The following is a 25,751-nucleotide window of genomic DNA, read 5'->3' on the forward strand; positions in this document are numbered from 1 at the left end:
GGAAAAATATTAGAAAATTATGGATGCCGTTATACACAATACATTACAATTCAGAATTTTTCTCTCTCTGAATTGTGAAATAAACTCGAAATTGCGAGTCAAAAGTCTGAATAATTCAGACAATTTTTTTTTAAAATTCAGACTTTTTTTTAAGCAATTTATATCAAGCAATTATGACGCATAGAGCTCATTGAGACCTTTATTTTGATATAAAGAACTCATATTCGCCCAAAATGCCACTTACGCCACCTCTGGCTCCAAGCCCTCGATATACAGTATATTTATATAATATTATGCCTGTTTTTGAGATATGTTCAGAGTGCATTCATCCCAACCTTAAAAAATATCGTCTGGACCTTCCCACAGTCCTTTCCGGTTTCTTCCTCGACTGGAGAGAAGAGGATGTCTTTGGAGGGGACGCGGGCGTATGCAATGCGCTTGTTGTTGCTTATCATCCATATGTAAATATCTGGAACGCTATGTTGTGGCTATGATGAAAAACCAAAAGGATTTACATGAATATTTTTACGGTGGTTTGAATTCCTAAAAGCAAGCATTGTGTGCTCTACCTCATCAGACAGGAACCTCAGCTTGTGGAGGAAGTTTTGTGCCAGTTTTATCTTGTCTTTCACGTTGCTTTTCTTAACTTGTGACCGCATGGTCTTTGCTTGCTGGCTCATGTTTTCCTGTCAGAAACAGAATCATTTTTTTTAAACATTATAATAACATTTTTTTGTAACAGATGCGTTTAATTGAAGTCTGAGTGTTTTACCAGCTCCTGCATGCATAATTTGACCCTCTCCCGGTCCAATTTCGTCTTCCCGGCCTGATTCTGGTCATTGTTTGCCAAAGTTACAAAGGTACTGAAAGAGATATGAAATCTGCTATTATTATATCCTTCCTTAGAGTCTAGACTATAGGTATAAAAAAATGGCTAAATGATTAATTTTTTGTAAAAATCAAAATTGTCATTCAAAATTTCAGGCTCTTTCCATTATATTTTAGAATACAGTTACGGTTATTTCAGTTACGGCTGAACTATCAGGAAATCATGGTTTATCATCTTTCAAAGTAACCACTACTGTTGTAACAATATAGGAAGGTACAGTAATTCCCCCAATATAGCCGACCCAAGATCATTAATATTTGGTTAAAGCCTTGCAAAGTGCTATTAGTTATATATTTGTAACTCCAGACTTAACCTTAAACCTGTCAATTGCATCTGTATAAAAGAGGACCTATAGACCCTTTTACAGCCCACGTGATCGAATAGTTGCGCGCGCATTTTGGCAACGGAAGTGGTTAGGGGTGGTTAATCTGTCTGATTTCCCGATTCGATTCGATTACGATTATTGAAGTCCCGATTCGATTACAGTCGATTTTCGATTATTAACGATTCTCGATTACCGATTATTGATTTTCCATTTCACAACAGTAAACGAAAATACACTAGATCAACATATGATTATATTAGCAGCAGCAACATTTTGGTATTAATTGCACTTTTTATTTGTTTGATATTCATTGAAAATATAATGATGGTTAGTAAGGACATGCAAACATGCTTGTTGTCTACTACTTAGGCAACTCATTATCTTTACATTTATTAATTTTAAATTTTTTTTCAAAAGCAATTTTGTTGCATTATAATGCAAATGCACCTGGTTCTATTAATTGACAGCATTAAAATGTATTTTGTGATTTCCTTCAATTGAAAATATTTGAAGCAAGTTTGGGGGACTTGAAGGGCACCCGATTCAGAGAATCACCCAGAAATTCAAAAGAACAGCATTTATCTGAAATAGAAAGCTTTTGTAACATTAAACAATACCGTTCAAATGTTTGGAGTCGGTAAGAATTTTTATTTAATTTTTTGGGCAAAAGAAAAAAGAAATCTATACTTTTATTCATCAAGGATAAATTAAGTTGATCAAAAGTTAAAGTACAAGACATTTATAATGTTACAAATCGATTATCTGAATCTTTTGTGTGTGACTATAAATAATTTGCTTTAAAAGTACAAATTAATGACCCATAAAGAATTAATGCACAATATATTTTATTAACATTACAAAGAACGACCAGGAAAATAAATGTGTGCTTGAACTAGGAGCATACTTGTAGTAAATAAATAATATAACGACTGGTGCAGCCGAGTGTTTTTCCTCCTCTGGCTGGAAAGGTGTCATATGGCTTATCATATTTGTCGTGTTTCCGTCATTGGTTTTATTCCACAAAGCGTACAACTAGTGCGGCTCTTGTCCAGCTCCTTTCCCCCTTCAACTTCAGAAGCCAAAATATTTCCACACGTCAGCTTTTAACCTAACAAAGAAAGTGTTTGGATCTCGCGTGCCATCTCATCTCTGTTATGTGCACGCCACAGACGGTCCCGCCACTGCACTTCCGCGCTTCAGAGTTCCGTCTTTCGCGTTCCGTCAATATTACGTTATTATAAATACATATAAAAAAAAAAAATTTGAAATCGATTTTTTGACATTTGTGAATCGATTCAGGATCGTCCACGTCCGCATTGCGATGCATCGAGAATCGATTTTTTTCCCCACCCCTAGAAGTGGTGTTGTTTCCCACTGGCTCTATCGTGTTAGCAACTCTGAAAGTTTATCAAAGCGGTTTCCCAGCATCAAAATGTCTGGTTGTTGCGATTGCGGTTGCACTAATAGATATTCCAGGTTTTATAGGATTCCGACAGGATCACGACCGTTTCAGAAGAACCAGCGGCGCCTGTGGCTGCAGGCGATTAAACGTGTTGATTGGAGCGAGGACATAATTAAAAAATGCTCGCGTCTACATTCACAGTGCTTTTCAACTTGCTAATTGCTTTTTTAGTTACTATTAAAGTACTATAGCATTACAAAATAAAACTTTAAACAAAAGTGCGTCAACACAGCAATCAATAACAACATAAAATGTAAGGACAAGGATAAATGTAGGTCGCACGCAGGACAGGTGGTGGAGTAATAACTTATTTTAATGAATCAGTTCGAGATTCTTGCTATAAATATCAGACATGGCATCTGAGTGTAACGTTGGTTTGCTTCTGTTCTGTGTGCCAGTTAATCACTAATTAAGTTCACCTGTTGTCACACCCCTGAGAGTTACTGACAGACTGGGAAGAGAGAAGCTGCAACAATGTCAGATATGGGGAAAAGAATGTGTTTTTGAACATTCAAGCATGGAAACCTGTTCTAGTAGAGCCCCAAACTATAAATCAAGTCTAAATGAGGACATAATATGGCCTCCGTAACTCACTGGAACACAATCGAAGCACAAATTGCATTGTTTCCAGAGAGCGACTCATAACTGGCTCATGATCTGCAGAATAACGTGTGCAAACCTGCAGCTATTGCTGAGCTCCTCCAGGACTCCTCTGAGTCTGCGCTCGGGATAAGCCTTCTCCGTCTTAATGATCTCCTGCACATCGTTTAACCCTTCCTCCTGTAAAAGGACACAGAGCACAGGCTGCAATGAAACCGTATGGATGTGTACGGTTTGGAGGGGTTACGGACAGAGGGGTTTGTTCATGTATCACATGATTTAACATTTTATTCCAAAAAATATGGTGAAAATTGAGGTATTCTCTGATTAGTGGAGTGATAAAAATAGACATCTAAATCTATGAAAACAAAACAAGAATGTCGAACCTGGCTTTAGTATTCAGGTTTCTGTTCTCCATATTTATGCAATATATTGCATATTTAATTAGAATATGCCTCATTTGCATTTTAAACACATAATTTCAGAAAACTTGTAATACGAAACAATTTACGAAACAATAATATACTGGAAAAAGTATGGTGGTAATGCCTAGTATTTTAGTGGCATTTTAGTGCAAAATGAAATCAAATTATGTAAAAAATGAGAATGTGAACAGAACAGGAACTAAAACAATATTTCAGGAACTAATATAACCCATATTCACTGATTTATTACCAGCTTGTCTGCAATGTTGTCCATAATGTTGGCATTATAAAGTCGTCGTCTTTGGTCCTGCCACCAGCTCTTGATAAAGATGCAGGGCTTCCTCTCAAAGTATGGGAGGTGGAAATAGTTTCTGCAAGATGAATAGTTATGTCACATGAATGTGCACCAAAAGTCCATATAAAACAAAAGAGTTTTGTGTTAGCCGTGTTGAGTGACTGAACCTGTCAGTGATGACTGGCTTCATTGGAGGGGTGGAGGAAACTGATGATATGTCTCCACCATCATCATCCTCCTCATCGCTGGAGCCGTTGATGAGCTCAGACTCTTCATCCCCATCTCCACCCTTCTTCTTCTTTGATTTTGGCCTGGTTGGAGTGTCAAGGTCATTGCCGTAGTTTCCTGGTGTCAAGAGGATAGTTTGATGAGGCAGTTCTCTGACACATTTCCCAGATTCATTTCATTATTTGCATAAAGGTGAAGTGTATCATTTCTGGGCCACTAAAAATGATGGGTTAGGGTTAGGTTTCCCAGTCCAAAATCAGGTTTCCTTCAAACAGGCTTCACAGTCCAAAATCAGTGCCATGTCTTTGAGTCAGATTGATCAAAAAAGCAGGTCAATGTGTGGGCAGCACAGTATCATTTTCCAACTAGGATCAAACTACAGGTGTACTTCCAGTTGACTTGTATATTAAACTAGGATTTGATGTGCAAATAAATATTATACCTTACCCTACCTCACCTTACCTCACCTTACCTTACTTTACCTTAACTTTACCTTACGTTACCTTACCTTTACCTTACCTTACCTCACCTTACCCTACCTCACCTTACCTCACCTTACCTCACCTTACCTTACCTTACCCTACCTCACCTTACCTTACCTCACCTTACCTTAACGTTACCTTAACCTTACATTAACATCACCTTACCTTAACCTTACCTTACCTTTACCTTAACCTTAACCTTACATTAACATTACCTTACCTTACCTTAACCTTACCTGACCTTACCTTTACCTTACCTTACCTTACCTTCCCTTAACCTTACCTTAACATTACCTTACCCTACCTCACCTTACCTTACGTTACGTTACCTTACCTTTACCTTACCTCACCTTACCTTACCTTACCTTTACCTTTACCTTACGTTACCTTACCTTACCTTACCTTACCCTACCTCACCTTACCTTACCTTACCTTAACCTTACCCTACCTCACCTTACCCTACCTCACCTTACCTTACCTTTACCTTACGTTACCTTACCTTACCTTACCCTACCTCACCTTACCTTACCTTACCCTACCTCACCTTACCTTACCTTTACCTTACCTTACCTTACCCTACCTCACCTTACCTCACCTTACCTTACCTTACCTCACCTAACCTTACCTTACCCTACCTCACCTTACCTTACCTTACCTAACCCTACCTCACCTTACCTTACCTTAACCTTACCTTAACATTACCTTACCTTAACCTTACCTTACCTTAACCTTACCCTACCTCACCTTACCCTACCTCACCTTACCTTACGTTACGTTACCTTACCTTACCTTTACCTTACCTTACCTTACCTCACCTTACCTTTACCTTACGTTACCTTACCTTACCTTACCCTACCTCACCTTATCTTACCTTACCCTACCTCACCTTACCTTACCTTACCTTTACCTTACCTTACCCTACCTCACCTTACCTTACCTTACCTAACCCTACCTCACCTTACCTTACCTTACCTACCTTATCTTACCCTACCTCACCTCACCTTACCTTACCTTACCTTAACATTACCTTACTTTACCTTACGTTACCTTAACTTAACCTTACCTTAAATTTACCTTACCTTAACCTTACCTTAAACTTACATTAACATTACCCTAACACTAACATTACCCATAAACTTACCTTAACCTTACCCTACCTCACCTTACCCTAACTTACCTTACCTTGCGTTACGTTACCTTACCTTTACCTTACCTCACCTTACCTTACCTTTACCTTTACCTTATGTTACCTTACCTTACCCTACCTCACCTTACCTTACCTTTACCTTACTTTACCCTACCTCACCTTACCTCACCTTACCTTACCCTACCTCACCTTACCTTACCTTACCTTACCTTACCTAACCCTACCTCACCTTACCTTACCTTACCTTACCTTAACATTACCTTACTTTACCTTACCTTAACTTAACCTTACCTTAACCTTACCTTAAACTTACATTAACATTACCTTAACCTTACCTTACCTTAACATTACCTTACCTTACCCTACCTCACCTTACCTTACCTTACCCTACCTCACCTTACCTTACCTTATCTTACCCTACCTCACCTTACCTTACCTTATCTTACCCTACCTCACCTCACCTTACCTTAACATTACCTTACTTTACCTTACCTTAACTTAACCTTAACTTAAACTTACCTTACCTTACCTTAACCTTACCTTAAACTTACATTAACATTACCTTAACCTTACCTTACCTTACCTTAACATTACCTTATCCTTGCATTAACATTACCTTACCTTACCTTAACCTTACCTTACCTTAACATTACCTTACCTTACCTTAACCTTACCTTAACATTACCCTACCTTAACCTTACCTTAACCTTACCTTAACCTTACCTTAACCTTACCTTACCTTAAACTTACCTTACCTCACATAAATTTTGCGTCTGAAAGGGAAACTCCAAAACTGTGTTCACGCCTTTTCAGCGCTAATTTTTCACTGTGTGTCTTTAGTAAATCCTGACTGTTGTTTTTAAACCCTGTGATAGTCTATTATTGCATGATGTTTAGTGACATTTCCATTGATATTCCAAATTTGTTTATTTGCTGGATGCACAACAATGCATATATTTAGTTTGTGTTAGTTAGTGCCAACAAAGTCCCTTTCAAGAAAAGTCTGTTCACTTGGCGGCCATGTTTAAAATGCCTTCAGGCTGCATTTTCGAGCATCCAAGACCAAGTATTTAAATGGGTGAATCCTAAAATTTCAAAAACTACTTGCCAAACTCACAATTAAATAACATATATTTCAAATCAGCAACCAAATCTACATGAACTGTCTCATAACTGTGGTTTTCCATGCTCAAATATCGATAAAAAAGCGTATTTTTCAGGCTAGATGAGCCAATGCGCAGTCTCACATTTCTATAGGAAACAGTTTCTCACACCAGTGTTGCAATGACTTTACTAATCAGTGATTGGCTCTTTCATTTAGAGGGCGGGACTCATTCCGTCATTTGCATGTTGCAGTTTCTCCCATTCAAAAGTAATAGGAGTGAACTGTCTTTGTATATCTATAGTCTTTGGTGGCTCACTTTAAAAACTGGCTAAATTTTGATTCATGAGTTTGAATTTGTTTTGAATCAACCAAAATACAAAGATTGTTTCGTTCATATTAACTATAAACTGTATAAACTTTTTCTTTTAAAAATAACTAATACCTTTTTAATCCTAATTTGTTTAATTCTGCATCCTGTTTACTATCTCGATTCAGTAATATTCTGAATGGTAGACAACTCGGACTGCAGTTGCTTTTTCTGAAGCTCAAACAATAGATCATGGCGCTAGCAACATCAAGGTCATGGGTTCGATTTCTAGGTAATGCTTGAACTGATCAAGTATAGACCTTCAAGCAATGTAAGTCACTTCGGAAAAAAGTGTCTGCCAAATTCATATCTATAGCTCGAAAGGCTGATAACTAGTCTACCATAGATTTTACCTATTGTAACCTCGAAGTTGATGGGTTTGTCTCCAATCTTCCTGTCAATCATAGTGGCCTCAAGGAAACATCCGAAGAGAAAGAATTCCTCGATTTTTCCTGTGGCATTCTAGATATAAGCAACAAAGAATTGATTAAATAATGTTTTGTGTATAAAGAGGGCATTCCTAAGATTAGACAAAAAGGTCAGTGTGTTTGTTAATAATTCTGAAAGAGTTTGATTAATTTTTAACAGCTAGTCATGTTGAAAGAAGCCTAACTTTGGCTTTGACTGTGCGGATCATTGTTTTGCACACAAAGAACTACTATAAGTATTACTGCTAAATGAATAATGTAGGGAGAAAAATAAAGAATGGATGAATTATTCACTGTAATTGGCCCGTCGGTGGATCACTTACATCTGAGATGTTGGGTATCCCCTCCACCTGTACCTCGGTGGAGCTCATTACTTCAGGAGACGAGGTGTCCAGTATCTCCACGGCCAGGCTGATCAACAGACGAGCCCGGAACGAAACCCCCTCCCCTTGCCCTTCATTCAGGTCCTGGTACTCGTCCATGATCGTGTAACTGCGTGTGGAACCGTACATGTTGACCCAAGCCGGGCCCAGAGTCGGAAGAAAGCCTACGGATGGAAGCAGGATAAATATTTTGTATCTTTTATATAATCAGTTCAGTAACCGACTAGAGTTTATGAAATTAGTTCAATTCAGCTGTAAGCAGCGCTACAAGAGACAATAGTATTATTATTCACTTCAATCCGGATGTTGATTCAATTCAGTTCAATAAGAGTGAAGAAAATTATAAAACTAATTTGATTCAGCTGCATTGCAAAAAGATGCAATTATCTGTTATTTTTGTTTTACTTCATTTAATCCATAAAAAAATGTATTTTGTTGGTTTAAATTAATGCATTTAAAGTCCTACTGTGGTGAAAATCAAGCTTTTAATGTTATTTATGTGTTTTTTTTTAAAACAAAGCATGTGTAAGTTCATAAGTGGACAGCATTGCTGAGTATTTCTGCTTTAAACTGCAGTGAACCAAAGACAGTCTCAAAAACACAGTTTGAAATTGCTGGTGTTTCTGACGTCACAAACCACCTTGTAACCAATCATATCAACGTGTGATCGTCAACCAGTGGATCTCTGAGTGAGTGGAGGCGGGGCTCATTTGCATATTCATAGAACCACGAGTACTAAATGAGGCAAGGGTGTCGAGTTACATACAAGATATTTTAAGGCATTTTTTGCATGGAAAAAAAAACATTTAAATGTGTCATTTTGGAGATCAGAGGTGCGTTTTAAGGAATAAAACTATTGATTACAGAGGGACTTTAAGTTGAATTTTAAATAATATTTTGGCTTGAATAGAACCAGTTAATTTAGATGTTTGTTTCAGTGTAAAGTATCATTATTCAGCTCAATAGAATTGTCAGTGTGACTGTATTACAAATAATTTTATAATGACCTTGAAAGGTAATGTAGTGATTGCTTCTGTGGTCGAGCATTCAAGGCTAAGTGTAATAAACAACAAGAAAGACAAACTGGAAATATTATTTTGCAGACTTGGCCAACTTAGCCCTGTTACCTTTGTCTCCATCATTAGCAATCTTCCGGAGGTCAATGAAGTGCGTTCCGATCGCCACGTCGTTCACTTTATCTGAATCTCGGATCTGGAGTTTCATCCTCCCGCACAGAGGCGGAAACTGCTCGGTGAAAACGATCTGCTCGTTCCAGATGGGCTCATAGCTGCTCTTCTGAATAGAAGTTTTCCCCTGCATTGTGAACAGATAAAAACATCAGTTCTTGTGTCTGCCCTTGACCCAATAAAGACCCCATGAAATCAAAATCGTGTTTTGTAACTTTTAGTTCATGTCTGTTAGATTTGATATCAAGAGTACTTCTAAAAGTTAGGTTTTAGCCAAAATCCACACTTAAAATCTAATCTTTCTCTTTGAGGACAATAGGTACAATGAATGTAATCTTTTAGACACTTAATTGCATGTTATCTTCAATATATGAAAATGTATCGTCATGTACATTTATAATAAATGCCATTAGTTGAACTTAAGAGCATTTTTTGACCCACTTAAGAACTTAAATTTTTTTATAATTACTTACTTCTTCTGTCTTTGAAATTTGGTTAAAGTGTACTGTCAAATGTATTGTCAAGTATTTATGGTAAACCTCAATATACTTTAATGTAATTTTTGTTGAAACTTGCATGTCATGTATTTAACTACATTTGTAAATTACACATTTATAATGATGACTTCACATTTTGGTACATTTAAAATATATTAACTTTGGTAAAAATGTATTTTACAGTGTCCTTGTTACACATGTTGTGTAGGAACTTACATGCAAGTAACTCTAAAATAAAGCCTAACCCCTAAAACCCTATAGTAAGTACATGCAGTTAATTATTAAGTACCTAAATGTTTGATTACACTGTAACACGGACACCTTAAAATAAAGTTTAACTTTAAATGTAATGTCAAAAAACACTCTATACTGTTAAAATTATGATTAAGTGCTTTGCATGTGCTTTAGTATGTTAGTCAACACATCCAAACATCCGTGACAAAAGATTATTAAAACATACTGATTTAAAATGTTATTTAAGGTAAAACTTTTGGGTACGCTTCCTTTTACAGTACAGTACTTACAGTGTACTTACCTAGAAAGTACTCAGGCTAATATAAGGTAAGTACATGGAACAGGGGTAGGTTCAGGGTTAGTACTAGTTATTACCCAGTAATTGTAGTTACTAAAATAAGTACATAGTATTTACATGGGTAACTGGACTGTAAAAGGAAGCATTACCAACTTTTGACATTATTACAAGGTGCACTTTTTAACAGTGTACGTAAGTGTGCCAGGAAACATTTATGAAAGTGTTAACTTAAGTGGCCTTTTATGTCATTAACATTATATTATCTGCTAGTACCTTTTAAAAAAGTATATTTGATTTATATATAAGATTTGAAGTACATGCAAATTCAATACAATTAAGCATACTTCCTCTTCACAAGGGTCATCTTGAACTACACAAGATGTGTTGTTTTTCTTCTATCATATGATCTCTAGAATGAGAACGCCCCTCCCTCTAACACCACTTGCTTACTAACAACTAGGAAATACAGATTCAGCTGTGATACTAACTATACAAAAATTATTTGTATATTAATAAAAATTCTGCCCACCTTCTGTCCTGCAAACTGCACCTGGACATAAGGATCCACCAAGTCCTTATTTTCTCCAATGAAAGCTTTTTTGACATTTGCCATGATGCTGGTGTTCATTTTGGGTAACCCCTCGGCTCTGTATATTTTGACATAAAATCTTGCCCACTGGCGCTCGGCCGGGACGTCCTCCGGCAACAGAAGGTTACTGGAACAAGAAGAGAAATGAATAAAAGTAGTGATATGTGTTTCTGCAAATAGAATTGACGGTAAGACTTTACTTGAAGGGGTGTGCATAAGACTGACATGACACCTTCATAATCATGGAGGGTTTATGCATCTTGATGACAACTGTCATTAAGTGTCATTCACTCATTTTTAATGCAAATATGACATTGTTTGAGATGTCTTTGTTATGGCAACTTGACATAAATCAATACATCATGACTTGTCATAAATGTCATAAACATGACATATTAATTATCAAACTTAAGAAACTTTTTGGTTTTACTAGAAGCTTTATGGGTTAACATGTGGTTGGTTTTGACATTGGCATTATAATTGTGTCATGAATATTTTTCTTGAACTACAGTGGTACACAATTAATTTGTCATTAAAATGTTATAATGGCCTCATGACAGCGATGTCATAAACATAAAACCTCCTTCATATTTATGACATGTGTCATGTCACTCTTATGCACAGCCCTTCAAGTAAAACTGTGACTGAATTGCCTTTATGTTGGCTTTAAATATATTGTTATATGTAATTATCTAAGAGATCTCTACATTTTTATTGTTGAGTGACAGGTGAAATACTAAACTCATATTTCACATTTCCTGGAGAAATTGCCAGAGCATTGCTAAAATGTTCTGAACATTTTTCGTTTTTTTGGACAAACCCAAATGTTGGGTTAAAAATGTAACTAAAAAAATTACAGTTGAAAGTGAAAGTTGAAGTTGGGTTAAAAATTTAAATTACATTTTAGACCCAACATTTGGGTTTGTCCATATTTGACCTAAATTTGGGTTGAAACCACCCAGCATTTTTTAGAATGTACCCTAGAAAACAACACTAATAATAATATTAACAATAAAAGGTTGTTGCTACCCTATCTCACGACCAATTCGTACGAATTCGTACGAGTGATTAAAAAGCGGCTAATTCGTACGACCTCACTCGTACGAATTTATACGATTTGTCTAAACCCACGTGATGGTTAGGTTTAGGGGCGGGGTCAGGGGTAGGTCATTCGTACGAATTCATACGAATTGGCCAATTCGTAAAATATGTTCGATTTAGCAAAATCGTACTAATTTGTACGAGTGAGGTCGTATGAATTGTTACAAAATAGCCACCTCGTAAAATTCGTACGAATTCCCGTGAGATCGGGTTGGTTTTTATTACCCCTCAATGTCATCCTCATCGCTTTCATTTGCTTTGTGTGGAGTCTTGATTGTGTCGCCCTTTGCAACGACTGCAATGTCACATTTGACGTATCCTTTGCATCCTGCAGTGATGTCATCGGGATCACATAAAGTGGCCCATTTGTGGAAGAATTGATGTTCTGGAGGAAAAAAAAATCCTGAAAATCTGAAGTCTTTTGTGAAATTAAGAGCTTCATATAGAAACATGTAAAACCAGTTACCAGGTTGTGTATATATTGTGCCCACGTCAAGCTTGAAGCTCCCAACCAGTGTGCCACTTCGCAAAAGATTCTTAGAGTGAATAACCTGAATGGACACATTATTTTAAAACAGTTTCAAACCAAGCTTAATGCTACACGAAAAAGATCATCTTTTATGAATAAGCTCACCCTTGTGCTTAATTTTATTCAATGTGCACTTGTAGTGTACTTCAGATCTTATATATATATATATATATATATATATATATACAGTATTTTAACTGTACAAGCAGATAATATAATCTCAATGAAATAAAATACCACTTAGGTTTACTTAAAGAGAGAACACTTAGTAATGTCAACATTTTTACATTTCATCTTCATCATTACAAATATGTAATATTTAAATAAACAACATAGACGATTAATTGAAGTTAAATTACTTGAAATTATATTTTAGTTTACCATAATCATTCACAGTCATGTTTAGTTTCTGTCTTTTTGCCATTTTGTTCTAGGCTGAATCTGAAATCGCCCCCTACAACCTCAAATAGGGCGTTATTTGAGGAAACAGCTGTAGTGTTGTCGAATAGTGGACGTTATCGAGTGCACTTATTCAATCCCACAATGCACTGTGTAACAAGTAGAATAAGGTACTGCGCCTTTAAAATAGTATGTACTCTGTGACTTCCGCTCTCAGTGTGGTCAGTCGACATGTGAAGCGCGAGCTGTGAGCGCATGTATGCGTGTAAACCGTTTCTACTGCTTTTATTTCTTTTTGGTAACGCAGTTGTTGTTAGCGGTGTGAGTTGCGAGATGCGCATATGAGCGTGAGACGACGTTGATAATAAACCACGGTGGAATATCAGCTACGTCTTGAGTCTTTGCTTAACGTTACACCTGTCTACAACCGTTTAGGTGAGCTATCCGGTTCATTCTAAGTAAAAGCGTTACAACTGTAATAATGAGTGTGTAATCGATGTTCGCTCAACGGCTGTCCGAATTCTCTAACTCGTTTTCATTCACTCCTTCAAATGAACAGCATTAATGGACCAATGTAGGGAATAGTGATTGTGAATGCGAGTTTAGGGGGCGATTTCGGATTCAGCCCTAGTCTTTCATTCGTTGTCATGGTTTCTAATTAGTCCACACCTGTCCCTATTCTGTTGATTACCTTCCCCTGTGTATTTAAGCCTTCAGTTGTCCTTCGGTCTTGCATTTAACATACATTTTAATTATATTTAAATGCAATTTATATGCAATTAATTGTCTCAAAACATTACATTCAGTTCACGCTTAAGTATATTCTTCTCTTTTAAAGATTAGAGATCTGTTATTTCATGATACTTACTGACACTTTCAGGATCTTGTCGAACATGACATCAGGAGGAACGTGGAAGTCAAAAACGAAATACTACAAAAAAAAGTATGCATATATTAAGCTTTAGGATGAATGTTCTCAAAACATTTCATTTACACTGCTTAGATAACCTTTACAGTTCAGTAAACAACATACAAACCAATTTATGCTTTGGTCCTTAATTTTCCATAGGGCAATATTACAATCTCATACCTCATTGTAGTAAGGGCAGTTGGTCGACTCCTTCATTGAAGTGTATTTTTTATCATCGCCAATTTCCACACACACCACTGGATCCATGTTCAATCCCACCAGCTGTCTAGCCTCAATTACAGTGACACTAACCTGGAAAGTGGGGCATAACACAAATTTACGAAATAATGTACATATGGTATGTATATTGTATTTAAATATACAGTGACCCCAAATCACCACAATTAGAAACATACAAAATATTAAAGCAAGTGTCTGTATCTGTGGGTGTAGTATATCACAGGTTTGTTTATCACATTTACCATGAACAATGATCCACTAACGCTTCACCAATGCAAAAATCACACAATAATGACTGCCTTCATTTGCAGCACTTCATCAATTTTTTTAGCATTTCAAACCGAACAAACTTTATGTAAAATGCTTGGCTTCTTCTGTCATTCCGCACAATAAATGCCTCTGCTTTGATATTTTGTCATCTAATTCAATGATATTGAGTTCCCTTTCGAGGAAACTCACGCTGCGACAGAGTAGTGGTGCAATGGGAACACGTGTTTTGTTACATCTTGAAGCACGTGTGGCGGGACGTCAACCCGTAGCATGTCAAGTCATGACCAGCAAGCTCTGTAAATAGCACCTGGACCAATGTCAGATCCTGTGCCTTCAGCAAGCATTCTGTCTATATTGTTTCTGTGTGTCTTATTTATTGTTCGTTTAGCATTCATATAATGTACAAAAGCATTATACTGGCAAGCACACGACAGTTCAAATCGTGTGTTCCTCCCTGGAGCTCTGAGGGGGCTGAATGTGCTCACTGTAAAGGCCAATTTATACTTCTGCGTCGAGGGTACGCCGTAGTGTATGGCGTTGGCAACGCACGTAGGCGACGCCGTTGTGAGCATTTATACTTCTGCGTTCAGGTCTTGGTTGCTCTGCAGTACTGCTCCGAAACACTAGTTGGCGGCGGAGAGTTTTAATGTTCCACTGTGTTTAGATTCCTCACGGCTAGGTTACTACAAGCAATAGCGACTGAAAGAGAGTGGATCATGTTGGAGTTGGAGCTTATTGAGGTGGAAAAACAGTTCACTTTAGTGAAATTACTAAAACTGAAAGGCAGAAATGAGAGAAGACGTCGGAGGAGATGATACGAGTGGAAATGCGTGAGAAGGTACGTGCGGAAATGCGTAGGAGGAAATGCGATGCTACCAAGCCGACCAATCACCGATCTTGCGGTCCGCGTCGTCGCGACGTGTAGTTACATTTTTGAAGAGGTGCGCGTCAGGCGACGGCGAAGAGTACGCGGCATGGGACGCGTCTGTGCGTATGCTACGCCGTACCTACTGCGCGCACCCTACGCAGAAGTATAAATTGGCCTTAAGGACACACCACTCCCACCTGTCGCTCTTTGAGGAGGGCACCCAGGGACTCGTTCCTCATGGTTGAGGTCCCGATTCTGCCAGGCTTAGCAGCAGCTAAGATCGTGAGGATCACAAATTAACCTAGTGGAGGGGTTGGAGATGGGCTCTGCCTTTTCTCTGCCCTCACCGGCTTGATCCAGTGCATTCTCTCTGGGATTGGGAGCACAGAGTGAGGGCCCAGTGCTTCAGCAATCCAGCTCCAAGGAGGTGGATGTGTTCAGCATAAAGAAAGGAGAGATTGAGGACTTGCCATCTCACTCTTCTGTTTATGAGGAGCTGGTGGAGGTTGTCACTCAAACTGTAGCAAAATTAAGTATTGACACTCATCCTAAAAAAGTAAACTGGACGAGCATTTCCTGTCAAGTAAAGTGCAACCTCCATATCGGGGCCTGCCATTTTTCAAAGTGTTGAGATTGCAGAGGAAACCATTTTCCGCCCATGTTTTCAGCCCCCAAGTCACGAATTATACAAACATCATGGGGTAGAAAGACACGGGTATGGGGCGATGCCAAAGGTGGAGCAGACGCTTGACATGGCATCGTCTCTTAAGGCCCCAAACTTTCCTCACCAGGCCGTCCACAACAACATTGACCTTGGTGGATGAAACTTATACGGTGGCAGGTCAGGCTGGTGCATGTCTGCATTCAACGGCAATCTTTCAGGGGTACCAGGCTGACCTGTAAAGAGACCTTGACAAAGGTAAAGGGAAGGAATCGGATGCAATCAAAGAATTTCACTGGGCCACAGATTTGGATTCCTGAGGACTAAAGAGATGGCCAATGCCATCTGGTGTTCCTTGGCAGCCCTGGTGGCCATTAAGAGGCATATTTAGTTAAACTTAAGGGGAATAAAGGAGAAAGATAAAGCCTTTCTGTTGGACACCCTGATATCCTCTCCTGGCCTCTTCGGTGGTGCTATGACCTCAGTTGTCCATAGACTTCCAGAGCCCAAAAAGCAAGAGGCAGCATTCCAACATTACCTCTCTCACCAAGCTCAGGTCTCAGAGCTGCTGGGCAGGAGTAGCCGGAGCAGTCAACCAGCTCCACATTCACGATGAAACAGAAGCAAAGCAAACTTCCTGGGCCTCCCCACAAAAACAATGGGATCGGGTTCGACCTCTCTGCCGAGGTCTCCGAGGGGTCATTATCTCAAGAAGGCTTTGGTTCTCCTCCGTGGAGAAGTGGCTCACACCTCATCATACGATGCCCACTTCTCCTCTGTGTCCTCAAGGGACCATTCTGCCATCCCTGCCACTCTTGGTGCTTCGGGGCGCACTTTTGGGGGTAAAGCGTACCAGTATCGGGTTCTACTTTTCACCTAGCCTTCTCACCCCGCACCTTCACAAAATGGGAGGATCCTACACTGGCTCCTGTTGACTCCAGCGCATTTGCATATTGGGTTATATAAATGATTAGTTGATTTTGGCTCAACTGGAGCATATGGGGGTTCGGCATTAAGGTGTCATCCTCGCCCATATGAGGGAACTAGGGCTAAGCCTGAACGCCAATAAAATTGTGCCTTCTCTATTACAGAGGACTACTTTTCTGGGAGTGGTATGGAACTCGACAACAATGCAGACACGTCTGTCTCCTTCTCGTATCAAATTGATCCTGGCAGCCGAAAAACAAGATAAAACAGGCCAGTCACTCACTGTCAAAAAGTTTCAAAGAGTGTTAGTTCTGATGGCAGCTGCATCCAACGTGATAGCTTTTGGCCTGCTGTACATGAGACCTTTACAGTGGTGGCTCAAGACCAAGAGGTTTTCCCCAAGGGGCAACCCGTTCTGCATGATCAAGGTTCCCGTAAGTGCCTTCATACCTTGATGATATGAAAGAAAGATTGGTTTCTATCCCAAGGGTTGGGGTGTTGGGGGCACCCTGTTGTTACGGATTGTTTATGACTGATGATTTCCCTATGTGATTTCTGGGGTGCGTTCCTAGAAGGTCGTTCAAAGCAAGGTCTGTGGAGGGGGTTATCATTTCTCTTGGAACATAAATTGCCTGGAGATGATGGCTGTTTTTCTAGCTTTGAAGCATATCCTCTCAGACCTAAGGGGCCATCATGTGGGCAGACTGGTCTCCCCGATTCCCATTAGGACGGACTTTCTTTCTCAGACAGGGGGGGACAATCCTTCGCCCCCAACCAGATCTGTAGTTTCTAGCTTTGGTTCTAGCCCCGGAGAGGGACCAGTTCCGAAACTCTGGTCTCTCAACTGAGGTTGTTGAGACCATTTTACACTCTAGAGCTCCCCCCACAAGGAAACTATATTCCTTGAAGTAGAGAGTCTTCACTTCATGGTGTGGAAATCACCAGTTGGACCCAGTTAACTGCTAGGTAGTGCTAGAGTTCCTTCAGGATCTGTTCTCCGCAAGGCTTTCCTGAAGGTGTACGTGGTGGCCAATAGCTGCTTACCACGCACCTTTGGTTGGTGAGTCATTGAGGCCTGTAAGCCATGTAAGGGTTCCAGTTTTGGATTTGGCCATGGCACTAGAGGTTCTTTGAGCCTATTTCCGCTCCCTAGACTGTGATACGTGCCTAAGGTTCCTCTTAATTTTGATTGATATCCTTGCAAGGCTTTTGTCCTCTTAGATAGCTGCCCTGTGGAGAAAATCTGATCAGCTATTTGTGTGTTTTGGGTCTCCTAAGAAGGGTTCTCCAGTGACCAGACAAACTATGAGCAAGTGGATAGTCAAGGCTATTTCTTTTGTTTATGAGGTGTGCGGTCAGCCTTCACCCATGACTGTCAGGGCACACTCCATCATGTGAATGGGGGTTTCTATAGCTTTGTGGTCAAGATTATCCCTGCAGGAAGAGTGAGATGAGGCAGGTTGCACCTCGCCACACACATTCATGAGGTTTTATGACCTGGATATGGGCTCCACATCCATGAGTACCGGGTGCTCGTGTTCTGTGCTTGCATAATTCATACTAAACAGGCACTTGTCAGTACAGTGTAATGGGTGTTAACGTGTCATTTGCATCGCTAACACAGCATGAGTTCCCTTGAAAGGGAACGTCAAAGGGTTATGACTGTAACCATGGATCCCTGAGAAGGGAATGAGACGCTGCGTCGCCCAGCCATACTTACCTGTAACCATCTTGCTTTGGCCAGATATGTTTGGTCATTGTTTGACATTGTTTGGTCCAGGCTCTGTTTATAGATCTTCCTGGTAGTGATGTCACACGTACGTGCTGATGTTCCGCCACATTATTGTAATACTTTCACACATTCTTCAAGAAGCAAACATGAAGAGGTTTTCCCATAGAGTCACTACTCCAACACAGCGTCTCGTTCCTTCTCAGGGAACCATGGTCACAGTCGTAACCTGAGACAATATTTGGGTAACACTTTATTTTGATGATCCCCTTCAGACATTTACTTACTATGAGTAACTTTGCACCTAAATGTCAGCTAACTCTCATTAGAGTATTAGTAGACTAATATCTGATAACACTTAATTTTGATGCTTTCCAACAGACACTCTAATGTCTATAAGCAACTTTGAAAGTACATGCCGACTAATTCTACTAACTATACTATATAATTCTACTTCTACTAATTCTACTATATCAATCAACTAATACTCAAATGTCTAAACAGAATGTGTAAAGAGGACCATCAAAATAAACTGTAACCAACATTTGTAGAGTGGTTAATTGGGTGTTTAAGGATATTCTCTTTCTGTTTTACATACTTGGAAATCCATTGGTCTTCCAGCACTAGGTTCAATCTTGATGTCAGGCTTTGATCTAAAATATTTAGATAATTTTTGGATGAAGAAAATATAAAAAGTTGATCAACCTACTACATTAGAATATAGTAATATATCACATTAGAACATATCATAAATAATATATAAAATAAATGTAATGTAGAATATCATATTTGATATTTATGTATATAAGTTTTGGTCACCTCTTATTGGAGACATTGGTTGTAACAGCAGTTACTGATGCTAGTGAGATGGTATCCGGGTCTGGCATCCTCATATCCTCGGTCTCAAGAATGGCCGCTTCATCTTAACAAGTCAAATATGATGAAATGTCATCATGAATAGCACTATGATTTTCAGATTTTTTTTTTTACTACATTCACACGTAAAATACTTAATATAACCAATCAAATATATTATTATATAAATATCATATAATTATAAAAATATATTCATGATCCACTATAAATAGTACTGAAATAATTAAGTTGAACGATTCTTGATAATTTAAACATTTTCACACAAGTTATTAAAAGCTTTCACCTTTACCTTTGCCATCATCCTTGGAGGCACGATGCTTGCTACGCTTCATTGTTATGAATTTGATTTATCCTCTGGATACATAATCATTTTGAACATGAAAAATGAAAAATAAAAAAGTTAAACATCTGTCATAAACATCTTAAATGTAACGTTAATATATTTGGAGCTGTGTGTGGCTTTATCCTATAATGCATTCCATTCCATTTAAGTTGTAAAAACAGCAATAACCAGAAAAAAAGGTAATTTGCCAACAGAATTCAGTTGATTACCCTAACTAACCCATCAATAGTTACCAGATACATTAACAATTTAATGTTTTACTAAAATTAAAAATGCTGAATGTTGTAAATGAGAAAGAAAGACAGATTATTCCCAACTACACTTTCAAATCTGAAATTTTATACAATCTAAACAAGTCACTGATATAGCAGATCAAGAAGAAAATAGCGCCACAGTTCAGCTTAAGTAAGTATTGATTCATTTCTGTTGTAAAAAAGTTACATTTAGTTCATTATTTTTACAGCCGCTCTGTGATGTCATCGTCATCGTCCAGCTCAGTTCAGTTCTCATATAATGGTGTCAATGCAGGCAGATCAATAATATTGTTGAATATTAAGTGTCCCCAACTAAGCAAGCCATAGGCAAAATGATGAAAATAGAGTTAATGGACTCCGAGCAATTTTCTTTTCACTGTATTTTAATGTTTTCTAGTAGTTTTTATTTCTTAATGAGCAATTATAGATTCAGATTTTATATTCCCATTGCAATTTCAAGGTATTTTTTAAATTACATTTAAATGTTACTGTTTTGACGGTTCCCTTTAACTGAAACCTCCTTAATTTCCCAATAAAAGTAAATTAACTGCTAATACATTTCCTGTTATGTTAAATGTTTTCATGAATACAGTAACACCACAAACACGTATGCCACATCTGAAAGCCATTGTCATTAAGGTTGGTACAACCTTTAGGATCGCAATGTTTGGTTTCACACAAAGCAAACGAAAGTCTCGCATGTAAAGTCTGACGAGATACTGTAAACTTACCGTACAATGCAGCTGGTTCTCAATTTTTCTGAATCACATCTAGGAGTTTGCAGGAAGAACAAAATGATTCCAGTATTGAGATGCTTTTAAAATAACTTGCCTACAATCTCATTATTGTGCATTTGGAGGACAGAAACAGAGAGGCCACAAAAGTAACTCAAAAAGAGTCTGGTTTGGTCTAAGCCTGAAGATGGCCAGGAGAGATGTGATATGGTCATGAATAGTGTATGAGCGTTGAACCCGAGACACTGGTAACTAGAACTAGTTCCTGATGAGAGAGATCATGTGGGACTTTGACAAGCCACAACTATATAACACCATATCCTCAGAGTAACAAACCAGGTAAAAAGCAACTAAACGGTAAACTGCAGAAGCGACATGTGGCATCAACTCTCACCTGCGATGGGCTACATGTACTCGAACTACAACTTACACAAGGAATTGGCAGTGCAATGTGTTGATTTCATTTACTCCAATTATGCTTTTATTGTATATATAAACTACTGCTCAAAAGCTTGGAGTCGATCAGATTTGTTCCTCTGCTCACCAAGGCTGCATTTACTCAAACATTGTGAAATATCATTCCAGTTTAAAAGCTGGTTATAGACTATTTTACAATGTAACTTATTCTTGTGATCAGATATGAATTTTAAGCATCATTACTCCAGTCTTCGATGTCACATGATCCTTCTGACTGATAGTGTACTTATGATAACAATAAACGGTAACACTTTATTTTACAGTGTCCTTGTTACATATGTTACGTGTACTTACTATACAGTAGATTATGCATTATTACATGCAACTAACCCTCAACCTAATCCTACAATAACACTATATTCATTACATTGAGTTCTTAATATTACTCAGCACTTAAATATATAATTACACTGTAACAATAACACCTTAAAATAAAGTGTAACCCAATAAACTTGGGTTATTTTAAACTAAGGGCTTTAAACGATTCCAGACGATGAATAAGGGTCTTATCAAGCGAAACGATCGCTCATTTAATAATAAATAACAAAATTTAAGTTTTATAAGCTCAAATGGTCACCTTGCTCTGTTCTGTGATGCGTGTTCGTGACTCTCCTGTTCGAACTCGTTCATCAAAATGAACAAATATTTTCCAGAGTCAACTTGTTGAATGAACCAAATGACACGAAAAAAGATTCGTTCATTTTTATAAACGAGTTCGAACAGGAGAGTCACGAAAGCGCATCACAGAACAGAGCAAGGCGACCATTTGAGCTTATAAAACTTAAACTTTGTTAATTTTTTTTAAATGAGCGATCGTTTCGCTTGATAAGACCCTTATTTATCGTCTGGAATCGTTTAAAGCCCTTTGAACAGTTTGCAATTTGCACTGAAACAGTCTTTTGGACCTTGAACCGTTTGGACCCCATTGAAGTCCATTATATAGAGAAAAATCCTGGAATGTTTCCATCAAAAACCTTAATTTCTTTTCGACTGAAGAAAGAAAGACATGGACATCAGCAAAAGTTTTTTTAAAAGTGAACTACTCCTTTAATATTACTTTGTATTTACATGCGTAATACATGTAGATAAAATAAAGACCATTGATTCTCTACTGGTTAACTTCCACATTTCTTTTTTGTCTCTCACTTTGTACATTTTTCGATTAAAAATATCATTGTTTAAACCTATAAATACAAGAGCTGGTCTTGAATACAACTGGAAAGCAGTCCGTGTAGAATAGTCACATACAGTGTATTATCTTGCAAACATATGGCTTTTTCATAAATGAGCGTGTGAGTGGTATACCTCAGTCATCTGCACTGAGAAAAGTACTGTTATAATCCACGAGGTGAGAATGGTGGGTCTGAGCACTTGATAAGTCACAGCGCACTCGGCTGATTCTCGGCAACAACCCCACATGATGATTTGAGGAATCATTCATTCAAATCTAATTTTTGCCTCATTGCCAGTTGTCGGTAATCGCTTACGATGCTTGAACGCTTACGATGCTTGAAGCATGTGTAATTGTCAGGAGACAAATCAAACTGACTCTGGCTTGGCTTCAATAATTGATCCAACTGCAACTTTCAGGCTAGCTGACGACATGTAGGCTAACGCAGCAGTGTCATGTGCTAATCTACAATGCTAATGTCCTGAAATGTGATACTCAACAGCTAAGTCACGAAGTTCCAGGAAAATAGTTTAAAATATTGGACTTAATTTAGGTCAATTATTTAAAGAAATGTAATAATAATAATATAAATAATTAGCTAAGGTAGCTACAAAAACCATTTGTTTAAAGATAAAATGCGTCAGTCTTTACAGGTAAATCCTGTTAGAAATGAGCAAATGTGCATGAAGCAAAACACTTCCATTGTGTCTCTACTATCAATGCTATAGTAAACAATATATAAAACAAGCATGCTTTTGAAAAGTCAAACTAAAGTAGTCAGCTCATAAATAAGACATGATGTTTGTAAGGTATACGTTTAAGGTCTAAAGTTGCCTGTATCCAGTAAAAGTCTTAAATTATTCAATTGTGCCAATCAGTGTTGAATGCGTCATCCACAATGAGGTAGCATCATTTGTATTGTCTTGACAGACATTTATGCATCATTAACCAATAAAAGAAAATGATACATATTGAAGAAACAACGTTTTTGTTTGTATAAGGTTGTCCCTATACAGTGGAATACATTAGACAAGACCTCCTATTTAATGTTCTATTGCATTTTTTCATATATCCAAAACACTTCATGTTGAAATATTCATTGAATAAACAAAACAAAACAGACCAAACTGATATGATATTATGTATAGTGGACTATAATGTGCCTACAGTATATGAGAGTTTGAGATTTTCTGAAGCGGTTTATTGTAATAACTGATGATTTCATTGATGATGTCATCAAAGTCTCATGTGTGTAAGTTTTTATTTTTTATTATGGCTTAACAATGTCTAAATTAGCTGGGCATCCTCTTCAAAACTGACACAAAATGTCAAATTTGCTAAAATAGGGCTTTTTAAATGACTTTTAAATGACAACCCAGATAGCAAACTGACATTGAATCAACGTGGAAATATGACATCGAAACAATGTTGATCTGACATTGTTTTGCTCGTCGAATTAACGAACCAACGTCAGACGCGTCATTCTTTCAAAACTAACGGAAAATCAACTTGAAATCAACGTTGTTTCAACGTTATGAAAGCAAACCAATTTTCGATTTTCATTTAGCTTTGAAGAATGCCGCGTCTGACGTTGGTTCAACGTTAATTCGATGAGCAAAATCAACGTTGTTTCAATGTCATGAGAGACGTCGTTTCCACGTTGATTCAATGTCAGTTTGCTGTCTGGGAATGGAAGTCAAGTCATGCCACATTTACTTACATAGTGCTTCATACAATACAGGGGTGCGTTTCCCGAAAGCATCGTTAGCAAACTATGGTCGCAAGTTCCGTCGTTATCAGCATAGTTCAACGAGACGGTGTTTCCCGAGACCATCGTTCCAACGAACATTCGCAAACAGCATCGCAAAGTTGTGTCGTTTGAACGACAGCTCTCGACCTGTGGTTAGAGGCACTGTTTCTATATTGGAGACATATGGAGGTAATAAATTCGTATCTTGAGCAAAATAAGCAAGCTGACATTCAGTGCAACCGGTGCCTTTTACATACAAATGTAATTTACGTCTTTTAGTTTTTCAAAAGATTTGAAGTAACGTGTTTGAAGAGTGCGCAAGTGCGATTGTGCATGTCTGTAATTTATATTAAAAAATCTAGCGTTAATTCACCTTTGGCTAAGCCCCGCCCCCCCTTAGTTACTTTTGCTACACCCGTCAAACTTCATCTGCGCTCTGCATGGCTTATGCTGTAACAGTCCTTCTTGCTGAAATGTTATCAAACTTTTATAAAGCAGCAAATAAATTGTCTGATAGAAGTAGGCAAAAGGGGCTGCAATATGCGTTCGAAGGCTATATTCAAGACATAATTACAGGTGAAACACAAGAAACAACAAGGCATCCAAAATAGAGGCAAAAGCGAAAAAATGTAAAAAAAATGAACCACCGCATTTCCTACTAATGGAGATGGAGGCTGGGACGTACAATATCAGGGAGCAACACTGTTCATGCAAAGCTGGGTAGGTCTCTATTCACTTCTATAATCGTTATTACAAAGCAAACGGACGACACGAGTATAACGTTGTATTTATTAGCAGCGTGTCCTAGCGTATCAACAACCGGTATGAGAACCGAAATCATAACCTAAAACATTATAAAACGGTCTAACTAGTATAAATCCACACTCGGTTAGAAGTAAAAAAGATGTGCTTGTTGATCTTTGCGGTGTTTAGCTGACTGAGGACATCCACACAGTTTAATCCAAAGATTAAAACGGTTTTGGGAAGGGAAAAAACGGACACCCCCCTCCAACCTCTCTGGGAAACGCGTATCTGTGTTACAAATGCCCGAGGCACAACGTTTAACCATATTTTGGATAAAACTATGACGGTGATAGCCTGCCGAGACCAAAAATATGGGACGCCTGTGTTGAAAGTCAATGGAGCGCTGTCAAAAAGTGTCCAACCTCTGTGGGAGCTCGTTTTTTGCTGAGCTGTGATTGGTCAATCTACATTCTAGGGCGTGGCTTAGCCAAAGGTGAATTGGATCTCAAACAGTTTCATTAAAAGTAGTTATTACTCCATGACGTGCGAAACGTGGTTGAACGATACTTTGCTACAGTGGCTTTCGGGAAACAGTCGTGACTAGCCAGTTGATTTCTCCAACGATGCATCGTCCTATGGTAGTGAAGCAGCAAACTACGTCGTTGTACGGGAAACGCACCCCTGATTGTTTCTTTAAAAATAAATAAATAAAATTATAAAACAATTTCATCTGTAAAGCAGTTCTAGAGACCATAATAATAACATTATTCAGTTCAATTCAGTTAGTGTTCAAAGTTAGAGACATTTTTTGCTCTTATCCGATAGTG

At 38.2% G+C, this 25,751-nt stretch overlaps 1 protein-coding gene across 1 annotated transcript in view; it reads right to left on the reverse strand.

Moving 5' to 3' along the window:
• Window positions 1–19,783, reverse strand: part of otofb (otoferlin b) — a 53,654-nt gene extending 33,871 nt beyond the window's left edge. Inside the window, exons 1-17 of the mRNA XM_089120022.1 lie at window positions 19,735–19,783; window positions 19,395–19,497; window positions 19,174–19,228; window positions 14,061–14,192; window positions 13,839–13,901; window positions 12,509–12,593; window positions 12,268–12,427; window positions 10,882–11,068; window positions 9,264–9,450; window positions 8,077–8,300; window positions 7,679–7,787; window positions 4,164–4,341; window positions 3,952–4,072; window positions 3,356–3,456; window positions 773–863; window positions 570–686; window positions 336–488 (exon numbers count right to left, since the gene is read on the reverse strand). Of these exons, the coding sequence (XP_088976148.1) occupies window positions 336–488; window positions 570–686; window positions 773–863; window positions 3,356–3,456; window positions 3,952–4,072; window positions 4,164–4,341; window positions 7,679–7,787; window positions 8,077–8,300; window positions 9,264–9,450; window positions 10,882–11,068; window positions 12,268–12,427; window positions 12,509–12,593; window positions 13,839–13,901; window positions 14,061–14,192; window positions 19,174–19,228; window positions 19,395–19,497; window positions 19,735–19,783 (2,115 nt within the window). The remainder of the gene's footprint in view (window positions 1–335; window positions 489–569; window positions 687–772; window positions 864–3,355; window positions 3,457–3,951; window positions 4,073–4,163; window positions 4,342–7,678; window positions 7,788–8,076; window positions 8,301–9,263; window positions 9,451–10,881; window positions 11,069–12,267; window positions 12,428–12,508; window positions 12,594–13,838; window positions 13,902–14,060; window positions 14,193–19,173; window positions 19,229–19,394; window positions 19,498–19,734) is intronic.
• Between the last annotated feature and the right edge of the window lie 5,968 nt (window positions 19,784–25,751).

The sequence above is a fragment of the Pimephales promelas genome, chromosome 15 (assembly GCF_988280905.1).
Source record: "Pimephales promelas chromosome 15, fPimPro1.hap1.1, whole genome shotgun sequence".
Classification (NCBI taxonomy): Eukaryota; Metazoa; Chordata; class Actinopteri; order Cypriniformes; family Leuciscidae; genus Pimephales; species Pimephales promelas.